At 38.1% G+C, this 24174-nt stretch overlaps 3 protein-coding genes across 3 annotated transcripts; 2 read left to right on the top strand and 1 right to left on the bottom strand.

The window, feature by feature from the left end:
* Nucleotides 776–4846, bottom strand: LOC109824480. The gene is made up of 5 exons (XM_020391086.1): nt 4436–4846; nt 3022–3136; nt 2844–2925; nt 1832–1883; nt 776–1324 (listed from the first exon to the last, which is right to left on the bottom strand). Exons 1-5 carry the CDS (start codon nt 4775–4777, stop codon nt 1262–1264), a joined length of 654 nt encoding a protein of 217 aa, XP_020246675.1. The 5' UTR covers nt 4778–4846; the 3' UTR covers nt 776–1261.
* On the top strand, nt 7570–8945 carry LOC109824076 (pentatricopeptide repeat-containing protein At1g71460, chloroplastic). The gene has a single exon (XM_020390598.1). It carries the CDS (start codon nt 7643–7645, stop codon nt 8825–8827), a length of 1185 nt encoding a protein of 394 aa, XP_020246187.1. The 5' UTR covers nt 7570–7642; the 3' UTR covers nt 8828–8945.
* Nucleotides 14098–21281, top strand: LOC109824075 (probable serine/threonine-protein kinase At1g54610). The gene is made up of 8 exons (XM_020390596.1): nt 14098–15047; nt 15888–16172; nt 16660–16977; nt 17882–18109; nt 18359–18459; nt 19074–19173; nt 19887–20261; nt 20805–21281. The coding sequence occupies exons 1-8, from the start codon at nt 14601–14603 to the stop codon at nt 20955–20957; spliced, it is 2007 nt and encodes a 668-aa protein (XP_020246185.1). The 5' UTR covers nt 14098–14600; the 3' UTR covers nt 20958–21281.

Below are 24174 nucleotides of genomic sequence, written 5' to 3' on the forward strand. Positions count from 1 at the left end.
CATATCTCATACATATGCCACCAAATTATTACATGTTGAGTGACAAACTTTTTCACTCTAATCCAATTCAGAAGAGTTAATTTTGTTAATTATTTTATTTTATTTAAAAAAATCAAAGAAGAACAAAGTGGGGTAAACAAGACAAGATACCTTAGTAGTAGGGCTGCACACTGGAAGCAAGAAGCTTCCTGACTCCTGCAGAGAGAGAGAGAGAGAGAGAGAGAGAGAGAGAGGATCACTTGCCATCACAATCAAAATCAAGATGTGAGAAGAATTAAGTAAATGCTAAGTGTGGGAAACAGCTGCACATTTTTATGACCAGGTCTTCTCTTCTTCTTCTTGTTGACATGCGTCTCACAAACTCTTATGTAAAGAAATCAAAATGTGAGCATGACTGAACAATGATCTAGGCATTTAATTTGTCCGCTTGATATAAGCACTGACAAAAGATGCTAGAATCCTCAAGCCCTTCTAGAGGTTTGCTAGAAAAAAAAGATATTAGGTTTAATAGAAAGTCTGATTACTTAGGGAGCGTTTGTTTCTTTCTTTTGGGAGGAGAAACCCTGTCACAATTCTGAATTTTGTCAGAATTGTGGCAGCTCAATTTGAGGCGTTTTGACTTAAAAGCTGGCAGGGTTTCCCCTCCCAAAAACTCAAAACAAACGGCCCCTTAGCAGCTTCATATCCATTTCACTGACTTGAGAATAATAAATAATTAATGCTTCACAAATTTAGCACTGGTCCTATAAATCCCCGCTGATGCACACTTGAGAGCTAAAATAATATGGACATTTATTTACATTTTACACCACATATATAACAATTTCCTTATTTTTTGTTTCAGTGACATTATTCTGTGAGTACATAATGAGTACATAATTTAGAGAACCAGGAAGAGACAGAAACTGAACAACATGATGCAACGCATTTTCTATACAAGTTGGCCTTGATGCTTTCTTGATCTGATTGAGCCACAGAACTTTCCTCTTCGACCTCCAACTTGTGAATGGCCTTGCAGAAGTTATCTCAAGGCTCCCATTTTTCGCAAGCATTGTCTTCTAATGTTATAGTAGTACAATTCCTTCTCATTTTGGAATTGCAATATTGAGCTAGTACAGGGAACTACCATTGCGTCAACGAAGATCATGGTGTGCAGAGCATGAGAAAGTTTTACATTAATGAAGCTATCAATAATTTCTGTGGTTTTCTCTGCTCATGCATGAAAATATTAGATACATCCGTCTAGAGGCGGGAGCATCCATCACAATCTATCAGCAACCTGTGGGAAATTTTCCAATATCCATGTCACTCCTCTAATTATGACCTGCATGCTCATCCAGGAAATAAGATTTCAGAACATGTGGAAATTCAAATGCGACACGAGCACAGGTTTGATCAGTGCAGGACTCCAGTGCATACATATAGATCTGTGGCCAACTTTTCTCATAGTTCAGTCAGAAGAGCGGACAATTGTTTTATCATCTTTATAAAAATGGATATATGCTCAAAAAAGTAATTCATATACAAGATTCGCCATTTAAGACAACCTAATTTGTTCAAATATTTCTTGAAAATGGAATTGGACGATTATAACTGTGGAATTTCCCAGTTTGAGATCAAGAAAGGGTATTGACACAAGCTATAGAATAGAGAATGTATTGAATTTGGTTAGGTACCGGGCATAATCATATCATCTGCTCTTGTATGTGCATATATGATGTTTGTGAACACCACTTGCTAGTAAAAAGATACAAAAAAATAATAAAATAATAAAATAATAAAATAAAATCTCTAAATGCTATTTTATTCATCCAATAATTAATGAGCATACCAGTGCCGTTTCTCCAGGTTTAGTTGCAGGTTCCACGCAATCTCTTCCATAACTGAATTGTGAAATTATGAGTACTGTTTAGAATAAAGCATTATGCAAGGGAAAAAGGAAGTTACTCAGAAAATTTTATAAGTGACCAACAAAATGGTAAAAAGTTTTAACTGCACGAAGGAAACCATGAAGTGAAAGTCAATGATCGCATACAAAGGGTTGCCGGTTCAGCGAAAACAATACCGACATAAATACTTTCGATATTAATAGGAGTTATTTACCCATCACATTATTTGACTTGATATCTGTGTTAATTTTCAGCTCACAAACAGATATATTCTTCAGCTTTACAGTAAGTCCAATACCGTAGGCCTTAAGATGAATACTTCTGCCGAATAAATGAAGTAGGAAGTACCTCTGTTCCAATGAAGAGCGCCCCTCATATGGTAACAGATGAATACTAACACAATGAGAATTGGGCCATAACTTTGTTATGAAATAAAGGAGGGTGTTTGCCAGTATTTAAGAGACTTGTATGGAAATTACTTTGGTGAAAGAAATACAATAATGCAGGCCCTAGCCAAAAGCATAGATGCCATGAACAAAAGATAAACTTTGCACTATCCTCTTTTGCAAAATATTTCGTGAGTTTTTCACGGCAATGTGTATGCTAGAAGAGTCAGGAAACCTGAGGTAGTTTGTAAAAGCTTGGTTAAGAATGTACTTTGCATGCAGATTTACCAGAAAACACAAGATATTGTTATTGTTTGAAAAGAATGTCTGTGTTTCATTAAGTCACTTGCTGAAATAGAGGTGAAAAATCCCAACCTTTCAGATGGAAGAGAACAAAAATAAATGCATCCAGAAACATACAAAATTATTTTTGGGCTCCAGTTCTCATGGTGGTAATAGCTTGTACGCCTTTCCTCACTTCTCAGTTTTATATTTTCATGACTCCAAAGTTCACAAACAATAAAAATTTATTTGTAGTTACTGAAGAATAGGGCTCGGATAAGCTTACATTATCTGCTTCCTTCCATCAAGTATCTCCAAACGGTAGAAACTACATCCCTTGCTGAATGGAAAAGGCCTTCCCTTCCACTCTGTTAGGTTATATTATTTTAGTACAATATTCACAATCTATGGGAATTTGACTTTCTTACTTTGTTAATGGGAAATAAGACAATTGTTTTGCATACCTAAGTGCCAGGTAACACCCACAGCCAATGAATCGTCACTGGATATGTCATCAATAACAAATTGAAGGTTCTTGCTGATGGATTCACTGAACTTCTTGAAGAATTCAAGAGTAGCCTGCATTGGAATTTGTTATGAATGTACAGAAATGTGCTCCTAAATCAAATAAAATAATACATAGGTAGAGAATTTTTTTTCTCTCTTGACGAGTTCAAGAGTGCCTGCATTGGTGTTTGTTACGAAGGCACAAAATGTGCTCCTAAATCAACTAAAATAATACATAGGTATAGGAAACCTTTTTTCTTGGGTAGTGCATCCTACCATTCTACTAAAGAGCTACTAAGATTTAGTAACTGGCATACTTATCCCTTTTAGGCCCTCTCTCTATGACTCTATTATTCGCCAATTATCAATCTTTCCTAAACATTTCCTAGTGCTAAACTTCATTCCAAAGATGCAGGGCTCCAAGTTGTTATGTTTACTGTTAATTTCTCTCGATCATTTCTTTTCTCTACAGGTCACATACATGCGGACTTGGAGGCTGACTATTACTCTACATAGTGTGATTCATTTTAGCTCGCCATATCCATTTCTACTGAGTAGACAACATAATATTTTTGTTTGGTCTCTAAACATGGAATCCCATTGATTGTATAATTTACATTTGAGTGTTGAAAATGGGCAGATTGTGCAAGATTTAACCCGTGACCAAGTTTAAGCTTCACATGTTTTCTTGGTTTTGTATCAAAATAGATGGAGTAAATTCCTAGAGATAGAAATGAATAGATGCTCTCGTTCTACAAGCCTCTCGTGGAGAGATAAATCAGTCACCATCCCGTGCAGTGCACAGATATTCCATGCTGCTTCACCAATCACATTTCAGTTCGCTTAATTGCTCGTCTTTTATGTCCATTAAAAATAAATGTTACTCCAAAATTTCTCTCTGTATACATTACTCCAGCAAGGGGATACTTGTATCACTATCAAAAGATAGCAATTTCTTCATTGCTCCGTTCTACGAGGCATCATCAAGTATGGACATATATGATATGTATACACATGTATACACATTACCCGATATCATACCCCCATGTTTACCAAATAACTCCGATATTCACCATTCAATATGGAATTTTCCGTCCAACCGACATTCGACATTGAGAACATTAACTGTCAGTTGGTGCTTTTTAAGGATACTCAAGGGAGCACTTTCTTCGGGTCTGGAGAAATTACTTTTTAAAAAAACATTCTTTTCTCTTTTAACTCCTGAAATTAAACATTTTTATCACGTCGCAATTATAATCCACATAATTTTGAAATTTGGCACTGTTATTTCATCTAACATAAGCAAACATACACAATCAGGGCTAAAACTAAACATAAATGGGAAGCGTAATCGATAAATCAATCAAGCACCTTGCGACCAACGAAAGGCTGGGAAAACACTAGATCCTCATAAACACACTCATCGCCAATCAACCGCTCGACCGCCGCAAGATCGCGGCGATTGATTCCATCATAAAACTCCTTAACAACATCTGCAGCAGTAGAAACCTCCAATTCTGAGAGCTGAGAGCTTGACGCTGCTGCCAATGGGGCCTGCGGACGTCGATTGAACCCAACTGCCGTTGGGATTCTGTGGATATTGCGGAAATTGGGGGTTTTAGGGGATTGGATGCTACAATTTGGGGGAAGACGAGAAACCCTAGTTAGGGTTTTCGCGAGGATTGGGATTTGGGGGGAGGTTGAGGCCGACATTGGGAGAGCGTTGGTTACTGTTGGTTTTGATGATTTCGTGCAGGATAATAGAATTCCTGTGGCTTGCACCGAGTCCGGAGATTTGGAAGTTTTTCTTTTGGGCTAATTGCAAAAAACACCCTGAACTTCGCTCATCTCATATTATGCTGTTAAGCTTTTGGTTTGGGGTGTCTCACAGAACCCTCTGAACTTCGAACTTCTCTCACACCACCCTACACGCAATTTGTTCCAATTCAAAATTTTATTTAACGATATGGAAGTTTCGAACTTCTCTCACACCACCCTACATGCAATTTGTTCCAATTAAAAAATTTATTTAACGACATGGAAGTTCTCATACTTGTATAATAGGAGGTATTAAAGTACAAATTTTAGAAACTTTAAAGTGTATACGTGCAGCAAAAAATAGTGGCGTGTATGAGTGCAAAAATGGGGAAAACAATAATGTATTTAAGTGTTAAATTAGCCTTTGGTTCTTTGGTTGTAGTCATTTTTAATTATAAAATATTTTGAAATTAGGCCCTCACAATCATTAGAATGCTACTGGCTTCTTATTTCTTAAAGACATTTTGAAATTAGTCCCTCAAATCTTTGAAATTGAAAATGTTATTAGTTCACGCTACTGTTTAATTATCACAGTAGACTTGAATAAATGCATCCCTTCAACTAATTATTAGGATCTAAATCGATTGAAACCATTTATCCAAACAACCAAGAACAGAACAAGAATATCAAAAGGCCACTACGTTTTCATTGACTTATTTCAAAATATGCTTAATTGCAAGTAAGTACCCTATAGTTCTTCCTATTTTGCACTTATAAACCCTAAATTATTTTTGACAGCTCTTATACATTCTGAAGTTTTTAAATTGTGCATTTTAATATCCCAAATTAAGCAAATGCGAGAATTTCTTTTGGAAGATTATCATAAGACACTCGTATGCTATTTAAACAAATATAAGCCTTTAATTTTTGTTAAATTATCGTTAAAACTAGTATCATTCTATTTCAGACCCTAATTATTCTATTTTAAATAGAATTTTAATATGAATAGATTTAATAAACATTAAGAGTTAAATTGTTCTAAAATTAGCACGTGAGTATCGCACGAAATTTTTTAAAGAGAGATTCTCACGTTTGCATAACTGAGCTTATTTAAGTGCAAAAATTTAAAAAAATTAAGGTATATAAATTTTGTGAAAAAAACATATGACATGTATAAGTGCCAAGTAGGAGGAATTGTACGGTGCGCCATCAAACCTCCAAAAATTCTAACGATGATTTGGAGGGCCTATATATCTTAAAAATCCTCCTCATTAGGGTGAGTATAGTTCGGTTCAAATCCAACGAACCGATAGAGCCGGCCAAAATTTGACAGCTCGATTCAATTTTTATTAAAGTTCGGTTCAAGTCGGGTTGAAATTTTTTCAATCTGAATCGCCCAAACCAACTGAATTGTGTTACCCATTCCAATTACTATCCGCATCCGGTTAAACCCAACCCATTATAGTTCATATAAAGTTGCTTCGCTGCATCTTGATATCTTTTTCTCTCACGTGACCCGATAGCGGTGAAATACCCCAACAATGGTGTCCTCTCCAACTCTAGGGTTTTTCATAATCCCTAGTTCTCTACCTCTCTCTATCATCTATTCGCTTCTTCTACCTTGAACCAACCGACTTTGGAGGTAAGAAACTTAAACCATAATGTTTATTCTAATCTTTTCTTGATTTTTCTCCTTGATTGATATACATAACGCAAGAAAATCTTTGGAGGAGACTTCTCTTTGCAAGAGAATCTGTGAACTTGAATCAGTTCGGTTCGGTCTTCAACAATAGGTAGTTCGGTTTGGTTCGGTTCGATCGAATCCGGCCAAAAACCGAACCCACCGACCGGTTGCACGGCCCCGCTCCTCATTTTGTCCCGGTGAAATCGCCAAAAATATCAAGCTGGCGTCTCCCTCCCCAATCCACCCTCTCCCGTCCCCGCCGGGCAGGGATGGTGGCCGCGGCGGTCCAGCCGATGGACTGCTCCCCCCGCTTCCCCACAACCGCCCCCTCCCCCGCCCCTCCACCCGCCCTCAAGCCCACCCGCCTACCCACCCCATCAAAAATGTCTCTCCAGCCCCTTCCCACCCCCTCCAAACTCCCAGAGCCCCCTCCGAACACCCCGGCCCTCTTTCCCGCCTCCACTCGCAAAAACCCCAACATCCTAAACCGCGATCCTCCCAGCGCCTCCCCCCTCGACAAGCTCCCGAAGCCCTGACCCTCCTCGACTACCTCGACTAGCCGCGGCGTCCCGTCTCCCCCACCTCTTCTCCTGACCTCGCTCCGCTCCTCCTCCCGCCTCCGCTCCCTCCCCTCCCCGCGCCCTCCTCACTTGCCCGGGAGTACTCCAGAACCTCTCCTCCAACGGAGTTCCTCCTCCACGCCTCGTGAGGCCTACTCCGCCTGCGGCCCCGGCGAGGCCACGCGACCTCCTCGGCCGGAGCCCGCCCCCGACCGTCTACGCCTGGAACGCCGCTGCTCAAGGCACGCCACCCGCGCCAGCGCGGGGGTCGACTCCGCGAACGCCTTGGAACGACATGCGGGGCGCGGGGTCGAGGCCAACGTACATCGTTCTCTTGCCTGATCGAAGAGCCTCGCGGGGTCCCTCGCGTTCGGCGCAGGGGACCAGGGCGCGCCGGGGGCACGCGGCTGTTGAGTCAAGAGAGCGGATGTACGCTAGCTCTGTGATGCTGCAGACGAGCCTGGTCCGACATGTACTTCAAATGCGGCAGAGTCAGTGGCGTTGGAAGGTGTTTGACGAAATGCGTGAGCGGACGTGGTTGTTTGGGGCGCGATGATCTCGGGTCGCGCATAAGGGATGAGGCGGGAGGCGCTGATTGTTTGGCGGCGGATGGTGAGCGAGGGGATCGAGATGAACTCTGTGATTGTTACGTCCGTTCTGCCCGTGATCGGGGAGGTGTTGGACAGGAAGCTGGGGCGGGAGATTCACGGGTATATGGTTAGACGGTATCCGGAATTCAAGAAGATGATGTTTGTGCTGTCGGGGTTGATTGATATGTATTGCAAGTGTGGAGATATGGTTTCGGCACGGCACGTGTTTTACGGGAGTACCGGAAGGAATGTAGTTTCCTGGACTGCTCTTATATCCGGGTATGCATCTAACGGTAGGCTAGAGCAGGCTTTAAGATCGATTGTGTGGATGCAACACGAACGCATCCAGCCTGATGTAGTTACGGTTGCAACTGTTTTGCCGATATGCACACAACTTAAAGCTTTGAAACAAGGGAAGGAGATCCATGCATACGCATTGAAGAACTGGTTTATTCCCAATTCTTCAGTAGAAACATCGTTGGTGAACATGTATGCAGAATGTGGAAAATTGGATTGTTCTTGCAGAGTGTTTGATGGTATGAGGAACAAGAACGTCATCGCTTGGACGGCTCTCATTGATTCATACATCAAGAATGATCATCTGATTGATGCCTTGGATGTGTTTAGATCTATGAGGCTTGTTCATCACAATCCAGACGCAGTCGCATTAGGTAGGGTTTTGAGCATAAGCGGTAATTTGAAAGCGTTGAGGACAGGAAAGGAGATACACGCACAAGTATATAAGATGAAACTCGAATCAACTCCTTTTCTAGTAGGCGAGATTGTGAAAATGTACGGGAAAAATGGGGATACTGAGAATGCAAGGAAAGTATTCGATGGAGTTCATTCGAAGGGATCATTAACTTGTACAGCGATAATAGAAGCTTATGGATACAACGGTCGTTACAGAGAAGCTATTGATCTTTTCGATTGGATGCAATCACAGGGTTATGTGCCAAATCATTTTACGTTTGATGCTATCTTGGGCATTTGTGAGAGAGCAGGTTTTGCGAAGGAGGCTGTTGAGGTGTTTGATTCTATGGTGAAAAAGTATAAGTTGAAGGCTACTGAAGGGCATTGTGATTCTATCATTGGACTTCTCACTAGAACTGGTAGAGTAATGGAAGCACAGAGGTTTATCTATTTGAAATCTACCTTGGGTCAGATATGATCAGGAATTTGATATTTTTCATTTGCGGCGTTGTTATTTATGTTTTCTATGATTTTGATGTAAAGGCGACACTTTTTTTGGCTGCGGTTATAAATTTTACATAAATGGAAAAGTTTCATATCATCCCAAGTTTGCAGGGTAGTACTTATTTGATGTCCTGTTGATGTAATTGCTGTGAAGGCTTTGAGTTGCTAGATTAAGCAGAAGCATGTTAAAGGAAACAAACTTTTTTTTCTTCAATGAACAATACTTTTTTGTTCGTTCACCATGTGAAATTATTTGTACAACACTTAGCATCAGGCATATCCTGTGTTTTACAAAAAATTCTATGAAATAAAAGCTACAAGATTACATAGATTCAACACAATTCCTGTACCTGATTGGTATTTTTCGATTAAGCAAGCAGGTTAAAACAGAAGATTTAATTATCCTAACTCGCGTCTCCTATGGAATTTCCCTCTCCTTTGAAAATTCTTCTGTAATTTCTCTTCACACAATATTGCACCAATGAACTAGAGAGGAGGAGTTAAGAAGAAGAATATTACCATAAGCACTTGCAATTTTGAACTGGCCATTCACAGTCACACTTTTGAAAAAGTTACTGGACTGCCTCAATTTGATCCCCACTTGGCCAAAGCTTCATTAATATTCTCCCCTTAAGAATTTACCTCCACAACCATGAGTCACGCTGTCTCACTGAAACAGTCCAAATATTGTTTCTTTTTAGGTAAGTTTCATGAATCCATTTGATCCAAATAAGGTCTTTTTTTTTCATGCGTATATAATTCATCAACTTTACAAGGGACTTTTCTTTTGGGAAGAATAAAGTTAACGGACCAGTACACATGAACCCCAAATAACAAACTTTTCACCGACTGTAATCTTCCAACATAAGAGAGATTATTAGCTTGCCATGTTTGTATCTTCGCAATGATTTTCTGAACCAGATTGTCACAATCTAGATAACACAGAGCAGTTACTTGGATTAACTTTCAACTCAGAAACTTTGCCAAACCCATGAAGGACATTTTGAAGAACATTCATAGTATAGACTGGAAAAATACTCCATACACAATACGAAGAGGTATGGAGATAATGGATCACCTTGCCTAAGACCTCTTTTCACTTTAAAATACCTTTGTAGTGTTCCATTAAAGCAATTGCCATTGTAAAAAAAAAAAAATCAAGAATAGAATTGATAAGATGTTCACCAATAATATCACATGCTGATCTGAAGAATTTGGCAGAATACTCATCTGGTCACGGTGCCTTATCCTCAGCAATTGAAAAATGCAGCATGTTTCACTTCTTCCCTTGTGACTAGCTGAACAAGAGTCTCTTGATGAGTAGCATTAAGACATTGGCCATTTATGATCACCTCCAAGCTTGGTTTAAGTTTAGTATGTACATCTGTACCCATCAAGCCTTTATAAAATTTGAGAGTTTTATCCACGATAGTATCCTCCTCTATAAGTCTATTATCATTAAAATCATATAAAACATACACCTTATTGAAGTGTCTTTCTGGTTTTCATAGCATTATGAAAAAATCTTGCACATAAATCACCTTTAATGCTCCAGTTGATCTTGGCCTTTTGTTGATAAAATGACATCTCAGCAGCTACAAGAGAAATGAATTTATCTAGTAGAAGCTTTTCCTTTTTGATCAATTCTTGGTTAAAGTTCAACTTGGACATCAGACAGATTCAACTTTGCTCTGGCAACATGTGAGCTAATATGATTGAAATATTTATTATTGAGCGCTTTTAGTTCAACTTTGAGGTTCTTCAATTTGCTGTCAAACTGAAGCATGCGACATCCTTTAACTCTTTGGTTCTATACTCTTTGAACAATGCTACTGAAATGAGGATGATCTGCCTACATATTAAAAAATCTACAATGTTTTTTTGAACCTTTACAATGATCTTAATAAACTATAATAATTTCTAAAGAATGATCTAAAAATGATGGACGTAGAAAATCCACAGAGCTAGAATTATATGCATATATCCAGTCACCATTGATAAGAACCCTGTCAATCTTTGTCTATATCCTAGTGCCGCTGTCATGTTTATTTGACCTTACAAAATGGCAAATCTTCTTCTCTAATCTTTAATCTTCTTCTTGATTAATCCTTCACCATAAAACACACAAATCAAAGAACCAAAATAAAAAAAATTCTAATTACAAGCACTTCCCCTACAACGACGCCAAAACTTTAATGTATTCTAAATAAAATATTGTAAGTGCACAACTAGTGTGTAGCACGCAAATGTCGATCCCACGAGGAAGGAGTATATTAGATAAGGCCTAAAATGGTTCTTGAAATATGAAAAAAATAGAGAGTCTATAGAGATTGGTTTGGGTGTAACTATTGCAAATAAAAAGGCTAAAAATAGGAAAAGGGAAAGAAAGAAAGAAAGAAATTAATGAAAGAGAATAAGAAAATAAGAAAGAGAATAAAGCCAAAAGAATAAGCAAGTAAAAATGTGAAAAAAATCAAGTGAATAAGTAGGAATCTAGGATTGAGTACTAGTTAATTCTTATTTAAATTTACGATCTACTCTTTTTTAATTATCATATTATTTAGAATTCTTAAGCATAGATTGTTAAGTTATTTAAAACAAGCATAACCTATATATCAAAAACATATTAAAGCAATATTACCATTCATAAATAGAAATAAATGACTAGAAAATAATTCTAGAATTAAAAAAGCATATATTATCAAACCATTTAAGATAGGTATAGCCTATCAAATTCTTTTTCTATAAATTATTATTTCTTGTTGATTATCCTTGGCATGATCATTTAAGCACAAAAAGAGAGCAATTTAAAAACCAAAAAGGAAGCTAACTCGTTTCATCCAATCCTAGAAATTCTAAAGAAATAGCTACTCATATTACAAAAGAAATTAATCCTAAACTTTAAAGCATGAACAAAAAGTAAGAAAGTAAAAATCTAAACTACAAAAAATGAAATAAAAATAAGAAATAAAAATAAGAAATAAAAATAAAAATAAAAAATTAAAATCGAAACTATAAAGCATAAATAAAAAGCAAGAAATAAAAAAACTTATACAAAGCATGAAATGAAAATAAGAAATTAAATCCTAAACATGCAATTCTAAGTAAGAAAATAAGAGATGACAAATAAAAACTTATGTTGCAAAAGGTAGCCCATTGTGAAGAAAATCTTTGTAAACAAAAGAGAAGAAGAACAAAATTAAAAAGAAAAAAAATATTTATTGCAAACTAAAGTTCACAATTTTTGAAGGTATTCTCAAAAAGAGTAGCCCTCCTCTCTAAAAAAAGAGTTTACAAAATTTTAAATATCTCTCACCTTGACTCTTTATCATTATTTATAGCCTACAACAACCAAAACAGCCATTGGATCAAACTTGGGCTCTAAGAAAAAAAAATCAACCATTGATTAGTTTTTGTTACACACTAATTGATTAGCTCATAGATTAGCTAATAGATTAGCTAATCGATTAGTTTTTAACAAATTTTATTTTCTTGAGTTGACTTGTTGACTCAACTCCTCTTGGGCTTTGTGGTTTCCTCTAGTCTTCTTTTAGGCTTCAAGTGGAGGTATTTTGGGTTTCTTTGAGCTTTTATTTGATAATTTTTTATTTCCTGTAAATTCATAAAACAAATAATATTACAAGTATATTTATTTAATAAAATAGATAATGAGGGCATAAAAACATAGTGATCATCTTCAAACAATCTAACTAATACGAGCCTTTTCACTTGAAAAAAAAATATTTTTATGCATAAATCCAAAGTAAACTCTTCAGAAAATCTTTTCACTGTAGTCATACAAAACTAAGCGTGACTTAGAACTTCTTATTTAACTTCCCAAAAAGAATATGCCAACCCTTTATTTCAATAATTCCAAGCCTCTTGATCAAGTTTGTCTTACAAGAATACATGACTTTTCTTTATATATATATAATATATATATATATATATATAGTATATATAATATAATAATATATATTAATATATATATATAATATTATATAATAACTATATTATCTTTTCATTTCTTGGTGATTTTTTTATTTTATCAGGCTATTCTATGTGACCATGTAATGAGCTTTGGGCCAGTGGATCCCAACTCAATTGACCTTAGGTCGTTGAGTATAGAAATAGTCCACGAGCTTATTTGCACGAGCTTATTTGCTCAGTCAACTTAGTTTTAGTAAAGTTGAATCACCTTGGAGTTCAAGATCTTTACCGCTACTCACTGTGCTTAAGAACTACTGCAGTTCATTTTAGTTCTTCACTCAAGCAAATCACTGACTCGATCGTGGAACCCAACCCCGCCCTCTTACAATTTGCTATTTGTGCAGGGAAGAAAAGCCTACACTAGAACCAGATATTCGGAGGGTTAAAGGACCTCCGTCAACTTAATCACTTTTTTTATTTGACTGTTTGATATCAGACATCAACAGTTGGTAAGTTAGATCATTTCCAATTAGGTGGTAATTAGAGAGGGTCAAATTCTCTCAAATATTACCATCTATATCACTTACCACGTAACGTAAGGTCTCCATTGCTATCTTGAAAACCACTTGGATCTTGAAAAACTACTAGTAAACTTGAACATCAATATAGTCAAAACCATTTGTGAAAATCTTATGTGGCACAATCTCATCCATTAGAATTGAGAAAAACTATAAGAATTGAGAGAATTTACCACCTAATTGAAGAGATCTGAATCCATGTTGATACCATTGGGATATAAATTCAACACTTTTTAAAGTTACAGTTGTATTTTTGTTTTATAAATGGAAAAGATTCATATAATTGCAAGTTTTTGCAAAGAAATATGTGTTTGATATCATGATGTGATAGATGGATAATTACACGTAGATTGCCTTAGCATAGTTGTTGAATTTATTTACCTTTATACTTCATTTTGGCAGATACACGTCCTGGATTGAATTCTTTGATTTTATTTATTTATTTATTTACTGATAGAAAATTCGATATACAATTTTAGAGATTCAAAGTTGCAAACCAGCCAAATAATTTTTTGAAGGAAAAAAGTAGGACAACCGAACCTTCAAACTCATTAAATAACTTAACTAGAAATCCAACAATGTCAACTTCACAATGTTCGTGCTCTCCTCAACCCGCAATCAAATAAAGTGGGAATAAATAATAAATAAATAAATAAATAAATAAAATTAAAATAATAAAAAAAAGTTTCCCTTCTCATCTTCAGTGGCTAGTCGCTGTTAAGCATTTTAAAAAAAAAAAATCCCTCTACTGTTCCAAGCATCCGAGGGCGTCCCGCGTTTTTCGCGCGCAAAACCCTCTCTTTTCTTCTTCCTCTCCATTATCCAACTAATTTTAATTTAATCAAAACAATATTTTCCTTAAAAATAGAAAACGAAAGCAACGGCCAGAGAAAAGAAAGAGACGAAGAAGGAAAAAGAGAAAAAAAAAAGTTCTTGTTTTTTTCAATGAAATTGAATCCCCCCAAACCGCCGGCTGATTCTCATTGCGAGATTCCCCGCGGCAAGGTGGGATTTTGATGCACCTCCGGCCATCGCCGACCCATTTCCCGTCTGGCTTTCCAATTTCTGGGGATTTCATCCTCTCCCCTGAGAGCAATTTGGAATCCTTGGAAACCTCTGGCTTATCCAGTTTGACCCGTTGAAGCTCTACAATCCCTCAAAAAATAAAATGTTGAGAATGAAGCCCAAGTGTTTGAATTAATGTGCCAGTGAGAAATTGGTGCCTCTCTTTGGGTGCATATGGGCTGCATTTGCTCCAAAGGGATCAACAAAAATGAGATTGTCGCTGAGGCCAGTAGTATTAGAGAATCTGCCACCAAATCCCTGCCACGGGTTGCCACACCTTCAAAGAAAGAGGAGGATGTGGAGGCAAATCCTATAGCTAAGGCTGCTTCTTTGAGATGCCAATCGAAGAAAGTGAAAGAAAATGCAGTTATTGTGCCTATTGGTTCTACGAAGAGGATCTCTAATGGGCATCAGAGGAGCATCACAGTTGATGACCGGGTTAACGATGAGGACTTGAGTTCGAGACGTGGCAATAGGGGTTTGGTGGTTGAAGATGCGTCCGATGGAGTCTCTTTGGAGCATTCTAATGCGGGTTGGCCTCCTTGGTTGACATTGGTTGCTGCAGAGGCCATTAAAGGGTGGTTGCCAAGGAGAGCCGATTCCTTTGAGAAATTAGATAAGGTTGACTTTGATGTTCGCTTTAATATTGCATAGATATATGTATGGATCTATAGGCATAAGCTTTTGGGTATAGTTAATCTTGTTTGGTATTGGTAAGATAACTTTGAAAATGTTGATCTCATCCTTGATATGTTTGGCTAGTTCATTCTCTGTGTTACCAATTAAACTTTCATCAAGTCAAAAGATCAGAAATCCCCAATTTTGCATTTGTCATCATTGTTAACTCTTACAAAGTTTCATAGATATTCGGCATGTATACTGTTGCCATATTTACTAAGTTAATTTGTTTGCTAATTACAGAATTAAACTTAAGACACAGTGGTTTTAATTTGCCTACTGTTATTCATATTGATGCAAGTATCACACTTATAGGTGCTTGTTTTACTGCTGGAAACCACTCGCTCATCAACATCACAAGTGCTCCCATTGCTTAGCATCTACTGTATCGTAATGCAATAATAACCCTTTGTATATCTCACAATCATACATGAGTATGGCGAATGCTACTTGAGCATGTTGGTCTTCCTGTTGACCTAGATTCATATATCAAATATTCACAAAGCTCGCCTTCAAAAAGAAATACTCACAAAGCACTGCCAAAATCCTTTTCCATTATGTTTTGTTATATCCAGTATTCCTTTTGGAGATAGATCATTTTAACTGTGTATCCAATATCTGCAAAACCATGTTGACTGTTGTAGTATTTTATTCTGTATCTTATTTTTCTTCTGGCGAGGTTGCTGGAAATATCGAATTTTCTTGAAATTGTCATTGTCGGCATTTAAGCGAGTAAATCTAGTCCTTACTGAATTTACTGAATTTGGCACTCATATCTTGCAGATTGGACAAGGAACCTATAGTAGTGTATACCGAGCCCGCGATCTAGAGACTGGAAAAATTGTTGCACTTAAGAAAGTGCGATTTGTGAACATGGATCCTGAGAGTGTGCGGTTTATGGCAAGGGAAATTCATATTCTCCGTAAACTTGATCACCCGAATGTTATTAAACTCGAAGGTATTGTTACATCAAGAATGTCATCCAACCTCTATCTTGTCTTTGAATATATGGAGCATGATCTTGCTGGGCTAGCAGCAACACCCGGTATCAAGTTCACCGAGCCACAAGTAAGTGCAGTTAATAGTACATAAGTTATTGGTTTTTCTTCCAATAGCAGTCCTCCAAATCTTTCATATTTTGAAATTAGTCCTCCAAATCTTTTAAGTGTTTTTAACTTAGTCCCCAAACTTAGTTAAAGTCAAAGGAATATTCCACTCCAAATTTAAAAAAACCCGCCAAATGGTTGTTTTTTTGGTGTGTGTGTGTGTGTGGGGGGGGGGGGGGGGGGGTGTGCTAATTTCAATTTCAATGATTTGGGGAACTAATATCAAAATGTTATATCAAACTTGGTTATAAGGTGTTAAGAAGGATATGATAATAATTTCTTTGTGGAGAAGATAGCCCTCAACAGAACTAAGTGGAAGAGTAGAATTCATGTAAACTCAAATATTTGGGATGAAACCTTTGTTGATGTCTGGTTGTTAACATACACTTAAATTCTAACACGTTGAGAATATTTTCATCTCTTTCCTGGTACCCTGTCATCCATTTCAGGTCAAGTGTTTCATGCGACAACTACTCAGTGGACTCGATCATTGTCATAGTTGCGGGGTTCTGCATAGGGATATCAAGGGTGCGAATCTTCTTATTGACAGCAATGGAAATCTTAAAATAGGAGATTTTGGACTTGCTTCGGTTTTTAATCCTGAGAAAAAACAACCATTGACAAGTCGTGTTGTGACTCTATGGTATCGTCCTCCTGAACTTCTACTGGGTGCAACAGAATATGATGTTGCTATTGATTTGTGGAGTGCTGGTTGCATTCTTGCTGAATTACTTTTTGGGAAGCCTATTATGCCCGGTAGAACTGAGGTAACTCTCCGCCGGTTTAATGGTTTGATAGTTTTTGGGGCAAATTTTACATTCTTATTTATAGAACACCTAGCAAGAAATGGAGTTTGTGCATGTGCATCTTGGTATATTATTGAGGGTTAATTGTGCAGTTAGACCCCTTGTAGTAACACTATTTTATAACTTTCTACCTCTCTAGTTTTAGTTTTATTTTTGCAGATAGACCCTCTGAGTGAACTTTTTTCTTGTAATCTTTTACTCAGGGGGTCTATTTGTTAAATACAATCTTCTATTTTTTTCAAGACTAAAATAATCAAAAAATTTCCACTTGGGGAGTCTATCTGCAATAATAAAAGTAGAGTAGTAAGTTTAAAACAATGAGATTACAGGGGTCTATATTTAATTAACACTATTATTGAATCGTTTGAAGAACCTTTCAACTTTGATAGCTGGACGAAGTTTACCAAATAATGAGTGTGGTACATAATTAGGTGCCAGTAAATAAAGCTGAATCAATTTATTTGATCTTTGAGATTCACATGAACATGCTGATATATTGCCTTCCCAATTGGTGTCTAATTTATTGGTACTACTCTCAGTAATGTACTAAATTTATTGGTTCTCCTTTTAGTAATGTATTGATATTTGAGTCTTCTTAAGATATCATAAAAACTTTCAAATGTACTAGGTTTTGCAGTTCTTTGAGTTCTGAGATCTCTAATTCCTTTTCTCTTCTCTCAGTGAACATATTTTCATATAGTTTGATGAGTCTGTGACATCATTCAATTTGCTGTAAATAAAATACCGCAGTTGGACTGGACCAAAATGATCATTTTTAAGCTAGATTCTACCTAGTTAACCAATTTGTTTGTTCTAAAAGCTGGCTTCACTATCTGACCATTGTTGAACTAAAACCTTTTTTTAGGTTGAACAACTACATAAGATATTCAAGCTTTGTGGATCACCAGCAGAGGACTATTGGAAAAGAGCAAAGCTTTCACAATCAACTATTTTCAGACCTCAACATCCATATCCTCGTCGCATTGCTGAGACATTTAGGGATTTTCCTTCTTCGGCTTTAAATCTTCTTGATACACTTCTTGCAATAGAACCTGATGAAAGGGGAACAGCTGCTTCTGCTCTTCAAAGTGAGGTGAGCTTCTAGGACCTTACATTGCTGGTTTGTAATATATTTTTTCTTGCATTTTGACTTGAGAACCTGGCAAATACATATAATCTCATAAGACAGGCCATCTTAGCTTTCTTGACTGCATATAACTTTATGTTGCAGTCCTCCATATTAGCCTTCCTTTCATGTTATGAGTTCTTTTTTTAATATCTTGGTTTCTCATTCTCTATCCTGGTAGCTTTTCATGACTAATATAGAGTCTTTTTTTTTTAGTTTTTCACCACAACGCCTTTTGCTTGTGATCCATCAAGTTTGCCTAAATATCCACCAAGCAAGGAGTATGGTGCTAGGCTTCGGGATGAGGAATCTAGGAGGTACTATTTTTATGAATCTAGAAATAGCTTGAAAGAATTTGTTTCATTCTCTATAGAGGCAACTGCAGAAGGAATTTGGAGGGGAAGGAAAGAAGCCTTAAAGGAATCTCCATCAACTTTCCTAAAGTTACGTTTGGCAAATCAAGTTTGAAACAAATTATGCAAATTAGCTTTTTTTTTCCTATGGTGAGCTCACCTAAGTGAGTATTATCTGACTTTCCATATTAAGAGGTAGATATTCAAAGAAAATGGAAAGAAACGCTCTTTAGTGTTTCATTGTTTTTTTTCATATTTCTACAAGAACACACTTTGAAGAAAGAAAATTTCAAAAATGAATAAAGAAAGTTATTAACATGCAGTCAAGTAACACTTCACTCAATCAAATTATAGACATAAATCCATGTTGAATCCCCAAGTTCTCGAGTGTCCATTGGAGCTAGAGAGTTGGGAGATTCCTAACTTTGTGCATTCCTCTCCGAATTCCAGTTGGCGACACTCACTTAGAGACAAATGAGGTTCATTAGTTCTTTCTCAAGAAAGATGATATAATCTCTGCAATGTAGCAGTCTTGTAATTATTCACTCCACCCTCCTATAAATCATATTTTCTGACAGACAACGAGAAGCAGCTACTAAAGGGGGAGTTGAAGATGGAAGAAGAGAAACGAGAGATTCTCAAACAAAACCACTACAATATAATGGCAATGGAGTTCAGGTACTTTCTTTCTTACAGTTCAAAAGTTAAGTAAGCTACAAATATGAGAACACAAACATTGTCATACATTGTTCTTTGAAAGTGCAAGGCAAATCTATAGGATCGTAAGGGCCATCATTTTTTCTTTTCTTGAATCTTGTTTATTTGCTATTTAGGATCAATAATTGGTCATGATGATGATAGTGATAATGATGTGGTTCTTCGAATCAAGTCAGGATGGTTAAAACGAAGGAGTACTTTGTGACCATAAAATACCTATGAGATTGAAGCAAAAATTCTATTATGAAACCTGTAAACCAACAATTGCTTCATAGGTCAGAAATTTTTTCAATTAACACGTGACATGTAAAATAAATGAGCATAGCAGAAATGAGAATGTCACAATGATCTTGTAGGTATATACTTAAAAAGAGATAGGATAAGAACTGAGTGCAATTCTCAGGTGGTTAGAGGTTGTTTGAATTGAGGATAAAATGAGAGAGTATCAGGTTCCGTCAGTATAAAGGAGGCGACTAAATGCACTAGTTATGAGAAGTGATGAGATTATAATTAATGAGACATCGAGGATTAAACATAGACGTGAAAGAACTATGTTGAAGTAATCAAGAAGGATATGATAATAGTTAGTGGAGGAGGTGACTCTTAATAAAACCAACTGGAAGAATCTTGTTCACTTGTAGTTGAATGTTTTCTTATTTGTGTGGTTGATGCAGAAGAGGCAAGCAAACAACAAGTGCACAAGCCAAAAGTACAGTCCACTTGAGGACACTGCTGCTGGATTTCCTATCGAGCCTCCTTCAGGAGATGGCTACCGATGTGCTGGCAGTACAATGCACCCTGGTGCTTATGGAAACTTGAGGAATAAGAATATTAAGGACGATCGTCAAACCATTCCTGGACGCTCAGTCAGTAATTTAAAGGTGGTGAATGGTGTGGAGCTGAGGACACAGAGATCATATAGGTCTCAATATGGTGATGCTGGTGATTTGTCAAACTTTGCCTCAAGAAACAAGGCAACTTTGAGGTGTATTGATAGGCCTGCCTCTACTCACAGGAAAGATGATGGAGGTGGCAAGGATTCTGCAATGGTAAAGCTCAAATCTCTTTTATTTATTTAAGTTAATTGGGGATAGGCCCCTGTACTGTCGTCCCTGCGGATAGCCTCCCCTATGGTCTATTGTTGCAGATAGAGACCCTGTACTTGTGGATACATCCCATGAAGTTCTATTGTTGCAGATAGACCCCCTGTACTATAGCCTAATTGCGGGTATACCCCCAGAGTGAAACTTGCACTCAGGCCTCGGGAGGTCTATTTGTCAAAATAGAATTTTCTCTTTCTATGAGGGTAAAAGAGTAAGTAAGTTCGTGTTGACTCAGGGGGTTTATCTGCAACAATTGGACTACTGGGGGTCTATCCACAATTAACCCTTTTCAATTATATGAGTTTAATAGAAAATTTTCATGTTGACTTGATGTTAAATTGAGAGTACCTTTCCCATTGCATTTTTTATTTTTGATCCAACCATGCTTACTATTAACATAGTAACATTTTAGATGACACTTAAACAATATTTTGAGAAATCAACTGTCTCCCCATACCTCGACACTTTACGTGTCTTAAATGTTTATAGGGTTACGGAAACAAGAACAAAAGGCTCCACTATTCTGGACCTTTGGTGCCTCCAGGTGGAAACATGGACGACATGCTCAAGGAGCATGAGAGGCAAATCCAACAGGCAGTAAGGAAAGCTCGCGACAAGAATAAGACTCAACAATACTACTGATAAGAGAACCAATCTCAAAATATTCCTTTTATCAGCAGTTCAAAATGTTCAATTGTGCAGACAGAGGCGATACAAAGAGTTTTAATATGCTCTCACTGTTTTTATTGGGGAATTGTACAGCTTCAGTTGGCTCAAATTAAATGTATATTCATTCTCCCAATTGTAAATTATTTTTCAGACTGTGCTGAAGGGTGGTGTCGGAGGGCTTTGTGAATATATGTATAGATTGAGGAGAGGATTAAACTTGTGGAAAGCCAGAAGATGGGATTCTTTATGTAAATTTTACTGTCATTTTAACAGGAATTTAACCCAGTTTTCTTATAATGTTTGCAAATGTCACATTCTCTTGTTTCATTGTGTGAGATGGTAATATATTTGTCTAATATATATGTGTAACAGTTACTTGTATCGCATATAGTCTTCATGTTTTAATTATGAACGTAAAAGAAATGGATACACTATATCTTGCAACTTCAATATCAGATAAAAGGATATGGGAGTGAACATGCACATATTTGGGCTGTTGTGACTGATGCTTTGAGAAACCAAACCAACGAACGCCGAGAGAAAGACCAAACAAAACACAAACACCAAGGTTTTACGTGGTTCGGCAAATTGCCTACGTCCACGGGGCAAGAAGGGGGTGGGTTTTCACTAATAGAGAAGGAGAGTACAAATTGAGATTACAAATCGCTCAAACGAACCAACTAATCTCACCAACAAATCTCTCAATCTCTCAACCAATAACCCTAACAAATAGCTCAGAAAGATCTCTCTTTTTCTGTGCTCCAAAACCCCAAAACTCTCCTCACAAAACCCTCAAATCGTATTGGTATTTATACCAAAACAGAAACCCAAACAGACTGCAAATAGGAACCTGAACTTTCCAAAAAACCCGTCATAAGTCGACTTATCAGTCTGCATAAGTCGACTTGGCAGAGCGAAAAACAGCAACTGGAGAAGAGATCATAAGTCGACTTATCAGACCTGATAAGTCGACTTGGCAGAGCAAAAAACCAACAATCCAGAGCAGAACGTAAGTCGACTCATGCACCAACATAAGTCGACTTACCATAAGTCGACTTATGCCTGTGCATGAGTCGACTTATGACCAAAAATCTGCTTTTTCCAATTCTTCTCCACAATTCTCCACCTCGGCGAAGTTTTCCCAAAACTGAGCCGACACCAACCAAACAAATGCCTCACATGCTGAGACCCAAATGAGAGTGTGAACACTCACCCCAAATGTCGATGTCGCTCACCAAATCGGCTGCATCAAAATGACTGCCTACGTATCCTTTGCCCAAGGAATCAAGCCTTCACGTAGTTCACCCAAACGGCCTCCAAAGGCCCTCAATCAAATAGAAAAGTCTGCAACTCTTCTCCAATATCACCAAACGATCTGCAACTGATAGTATTCCCAATGACCCCAAATTGAGACAAATCAAACACCTCCACCTGAGGTAAACCAATGGCCATATCCAAACTATATCTACCAGCTGCAACTGAATCCAAAACCAATCCATCATCTGCATCCAAAACCAAATGATCTCCAACCTGTGTCACCTTAGCTGGAATCCCAAATGACGCAGTATGATCTGGAGTATGTGGAGTAATCTCCACCCAACGTGGAGTAGCATCACTCTCCACCTGCTGCGATATCCAAATGACCTGATCAACACTCTCCACCTGCCGAGAGTCAAAAGTGACATACCTGCTCAGAACAAAATCAGAAGCTCCCAAACGATAATCAACTGAGCCTCCGAACCCCAAACGCGCAATCGGATCCAATCTCACATCCACGATGTGACCAAATGCTGGGTATCCAAATATCCGACGCGACCCAAAATCTGAAGCAGCTCCACCAGATCTAATAACTCCTAAAGCAGCAGTCGGCGACCTATGCATAAGATGACCCAAATATGTCGAAGCCCGCACACCAATGCCAATGCTCGACATCAAACGCCGATCCTCCTCCAGAAAGGAACGACCCATCGAAACTGTCATCTCATCTCGTCGCCCCAAAGTCTCCACACCAATGAAGTGTCTCCTATTGCCGTGAGCTCGGCACCAACGCAAGAAAGGACCCCTACCAAAGCTGAAACAATGAGTTACCTTTCTGCCAATACACTTCTTCCAATTGTTGTTGACTTCTAGGACTTTACACCAACGGGAACTGGTCGCGACCCAATAATGCCTAGAACAATCACCAACTGTGGAAACCAAGATACGATTACCTCCCAATGATGCCTCCTTGGAAGGCCCCCAAATGCCTGACTGAACACCTCCAAAAAGACCCCTCGCTCGATGGATAGAAGTGCCAAACTCCACCACGGTCTCGCTCATCCTAATGTGCTCACAGGACTTCAATCTGCAGGTCATAGCACTCCTCAACAACCAATGCACGGTATTACCAATCATATACCCCAGCACCAAACAATGCCACAGTCTAGCCGAATCTGATGAAGTCGTCATTTCCCTATCAATCACCGTGCTTCCGTGCAAATAATACAAATTTCTTCTTCTGACGCCCTTCATCACAATCATGGACCCAAATGTAACCTTCAAGCGTGCATCCGCCAAGGTCACCCTATAGCCAGCTGCCTCCAAAGCTCCAAGTGAAATGATGTTCTTCTTCAACTGAGGAACGAACCTCACTCCAACCAACTCCCGAATCACCCCGTCACTCATCCTGATCCGAACAGTACCAATACCACCAATAGAGCATTTGTGATCATTCCCCATGAGCACGAAATCCCCTCTTTCCAACTCCTGAAAGCTGGAGAACCAATCCCTCCTAGGGCAAATGTGGTATGTAGCACCCGAATCCAATATCCACTCTGTAGAGTAGGCAACACAAACTGACGGCAGTGCAGATAACGAGTAGCCCGAAGAATCCGAATCTGAATCGTTGCCACTAGCCTTGACAACATTCGCCTCTGAAGCTTGAATAGCTTTTCCCTTATTCTTCCCGGCTCGATCAACTAACTTTGGGCAATCGGCTTTCCAATGTCCATCTTCTTTGCAAAAGGCACATTGATTCTTACGAACTCCAAGATGTGCCCCTCTAGACTGCGACCTCCCACTACGGTTTGGACCCTTTGCTCTTGCGACCAACGCCCCCGCTACCGGCTCAAACGAAGTCTCCTTATCCTTCTTTCGAAGCTGATAATTCACAAGTGCAGCGGTGACCTCACTATACGAAAGAGATGCCTTC

This window comes from Asparagus officinalis, chromosome 9 (genome assembly GCF_001876935.1).
Source record: "Asparagus officinalis chromosome 9, Aspof.V1, whole genome shotgun sequence".
Taxonomy (NCBI): domain Eukaryota; kingdom Viridiplantae; phylum Streptophyta; class Magnoliopsida; order Asparagales; family Asparagaceae; genus Asparagus; species Asparagus officinalis.

What these genes read in the sequence shown, in the direction of transcription:
- LOC109824480 (XM_020391086.1), bottom strand. Translation starts at nt 4,777, where the DNA reads ATGTCGGCCTCAACCTCCCCCCAAATCCCAATCCTCGCGAAAACCCTA. An exon ending in GGGTGTTACCTGGCACTTAG is followed by an intron (nt 2,926 to 3,021) that starts GTATGCAAAACA and finishes ATAACCTAACAG; the next exon opens with AGTGGAAGGGAAGGCCTTTT. An exon ending in GATGGAAGGAAGCAGATAAT is followed by an intron (nt 1,884 to 2,843) that starts GTAAGCTTATCC and finishes TTCACAATTCAG; the next exon opens with TTATGGAAGAGATTGCGTGG.
- LOC109824076 (XM_020390598.1), top strand. Translation starts at nt 7,643, where the DNA reads ATGAGGCGGGAGGCGCTGATTGTTTGGCGGCGGATGGTGAGCGAGGGG.
- LOC109824075 (XM_020390596.1), top strand. Translation starts at nt 14,601, where the DNA reads ATGGGCTGCATTTGCTCCAAAGGGATCAACAAAAATGAGATTGTCGCT. An exon ending in TCAAGTTCACCGAGCCACAA is followed by an intron (nt 16,173 to 16,659) that starts GTAAGTGCAGTT and finishes CATCCATTTCAG; the next exon opens with GTCAAGTGTTTCATGCGACA. An exon ending in CGGGATGAGGAATCTAGGAG is followed by an intron (nt 18,460 to 19,073) that starts GTACTATTTTTA and finishes ATTTTCTGACAG; the next exon opens with ACAACGAGAAGCAGCTACTA.